Consider the following 2,738-nt stretch of genomic DNA (forward strand, 5'->3'; position numbering starts at 1 on the left):
CCTCTGTTCCTTTCCATCCTCCCGGAGGGTCCTGACACTGCCGGGGCGGGGGGCTGCCACTGTCACCCCCAGCCTGCCAGAGGGGCCATGGGCTCCCCAACCCCTCCGTGCTCCAGCTCCCTGTGCAGCTCCTGCGGGTCCTGCCCACAGTGGGGTTGCTTTGCCAACCCCCCCCTTCCCCTATGACACCCCTGGGGGTCTCTGCATCCCACTGCCCCCCCCAGGTCAGCCCTTACCATGGGGTGTGGGGACGGGAGGGGGACAGGGTGGATCCTGATGGGGAAGGAGGACGCGGCGCTACCCCGGTGTGATCCAGGTGACTTTAATGCCGTGGGTCGAGGGGCCGGGGGCACGGCTGCCATGGGCGCTGCCACTGCTGCCACCACCCCCCTTTGCCCTGTGTCACCCTTGGCCACTCAGGGGCTGCCCCGGGCACACCCTGTCAGCAGTGTCACATCTCTGCCCTGTCCTTTGGTCCCCAGATGTGCCCCTGAGCTGTGCCACGCTGCGCTGGCTGCTGGCAGAGAACCCCGGGGCCGAGGCGCTGAGCAGCGCGGAGGTGGCATCGGTGTGTGGCACAGCACCCGACGGCGGCCACGTCCAGCTGCTCGTCCGAGAGGCAAGGAATGGGTTAGCCCTGAGCCAAGGAATGGGTCAGCCTGCAGGGAAGCTCCCTGTCCCACAAAGCCGTCTCCTTCCCGGTGCCAGGGAGCGGGGTGATGCACGGCCACGCCGTCCTGACCTCCATCTGCTGGGCTGGAAGGGCAGCATTCCCGCTCACTTCTCCCAGCCCTGGGCTTCCCAAAGGCTGTGGTCACTTCCCTCCTGCTCCATGTGGGTGTTCCCCCCTCCCAGTGTTCCCATTTCCCTGCCAGGTAGGACAGTGGGTGCTGCTGCCGCATCCTTGTGGATGCCTCAGACACTCACCGTGCCCCAGCCTGGCATGAGGCTGGGCTGTGGGAAGAAATGGCCTTTTCCTGCTGGCTCTGGAGAACAAGGGGAAAACACAGCTGGATTTGGGGTGTAAATCCGATCTCCTGCAGCTCATCCCCATTTCATGTAAAATTCCCCTCTAAAGGCACAGGAAAACAGGGATTTCTGCCCAGCTCTGCTGGCTGACCCCGCCGAGGGGCCCCAGGTACCTGGCACGGGTGGATTCCCCTGAGAGCTCGCATGTCCCCAGGGTGATTAATGACTGTGTTAATTCTGCTGGGGCTGAGCCTGCCAGGCTCAGTCCTGGGAGGGCTCACCGGGGATTCTGTGGGCACTGGGCTGGGGACAGCTGGCCCTGGGGCTGGGGTCTGTGCCCAGCAGGAGGGTTTGGGGGTGAAGGGAGCCTCCTGGGGAGCCTGGTACCCATGGGGAGGGGTCCTGAGCCCCCCAGCTGCCAGTGACACTGCTCTCCCTGTCCAGGTGGCCATGAATGACCTGAGCCCAGCGGGTCCCATCCAGGCCGTGGAGATCCTGATGGAGAGCCCATCCCTGGCCCACATGTGCAGGACACACCACGCCGTCATCCGGCGCATCCAGGTATGCTCAGGCACTGCCCTGGGGGACAGGGGGACCCCAAGGGACCCAAACTCCCCCCCAGGATAGAAGCTGGGGGTGCAGCACGGGGATTCTGTGGCACCATCATGTTACAGTCCAGCCCAGCATGGCCTGGGGATGGTGGGATCACCACATCTCAGGGCATTTGGGCCACGGAGCCCAGGGCAGTATTGGCCGTGTGCCCCGGGCTGGGATTCTCAGGTTTTGGGGGTCCCCAGGGTTGGGGCCCCTGGAGTTGGGGGTCCCTGGGGCTGGGTGGTGCCAGCTCCCCCAGCACCCTCCCTCCTCGCAGGCGCTGGTGCTGGAGCAGGCAGCGCAGGGCTCGGGACCCCCCGACCTCCGCATGCAGTACCTGCGGCAGATCCAGGCCAACCACGAGGTGAGCACCCCCTGATCCCTGCCCCGTGGGGTGCACGCAGAGGTACCCCCCCACTACATCCCCTCCATCTCCCTCCTGCAGATGCTGCTGAAGGAGGCACAGACCCTCCGGGACCAGCCGCCCCCGGATGAGGAGGGGGCTGAGGGCGCTGCCACGGCCGAGAAGCTCCTGAACATCTACCGGCAGCTGAGGAACCCCAGCCTGGTCCTGCTGTGAGCGGGGGGCGGCCAGCACGCCCCAAAAACCCCGCCGGCCGGGGCGGGTGCCCACGGGAGAGCCCCCCCATCCCAGCCCACCCCGCCGGAGCAGGGGCGGGGCGGGCAGTGGTCGGGGCGGGGGGTGTGTCTGTGCGTGTTTCGTGGTCGTGTTGTCGGCAGCACCGGGGGGTCTCGGTGGCGGAGCGGGGGCTCCTGGGCTGGCCCAGCCCTGCCCTGCCGCCCCCCAGCCCGGCCAGGCCGGGGCAGCCCCCCCGGGGCCGCGTGTTTTGTGGATCCGTGGTAGTGTAGTGGCCGTGCCGAGCCGGGCCGGCTGCGGGCTGAGCCCCCCGAGCCGTCTTGCCTTCAGGATCAGGACAAACAGGGTGCTGTGCCCGGGGGAGCCCCGTTTTCTGCTGGGCAGGGGAGGGGGTCTCCGCTCCCCCGTTGTTTCTATAAATGATCCCGTATTTCCGTGCTGGTGCGGCGTGTTTGGGCCCCGCCCTGCCCGCACCGCTCCACTGTCTGTAACTCTGTCGTCTGCCATGAAAACGATCCTGTCGCTCACCCCGTGCCCGCCTCTGTTCCTTTCCATCCTCCCGGAGGGTCCTGACACT

The 2,738-nt window shown here is 67.1% G+C and overlaps 1 protein-coding gene across 1 annotated transcript in view; it reads left to right on the plus strand.

The window, feature by feature from the left end:
* The window catches only part of FAAP100 (FA core complex associated protein 100), a 12,214-nt gene extending 9,907 nt beyond the window's left edge, over positions 1-2,307 (plus strand). The window contains exons 7-10 of the mRNA XM_029960114.1: positions 483-619; positions 1,414-1,530; positions 1,841-1,927; positions 2,009-2,307. Of these exons, the coding sequence (XP_029815974.1) occupies positions 483-619; positions 1,414-1,530; positions 1,841-1,927; positions 2,009-2,143 (476 nt within the window). The 3' untranslated portion in view covers positions 2,144-2,307. The remainder of the gene's footprint in view (positions 1-482; positions 620-1,413; positions 1,531-1,840; positions 1,928-2,008) is intronic.
* The last annotated feature ends 431 nt before the right edge of the window (positions 2,308-2,738 follow it).

This window comes from Manacus vitellinus, unplaced genomic scaffold, assembly GCF_001715985.3.
Source record: "Manacus vitellinus isolate BGI_N305 unplaced genomic scaffold, ASM171598v3 scaffold_24_pilon, whole genome shotgun sequence".
NCBI classification, from domain to species: Eukaryota; Metazoa; Chordata; class Aves; order Passeriformes; family Pipridae; genus Manacus; species Manacus vitellinus.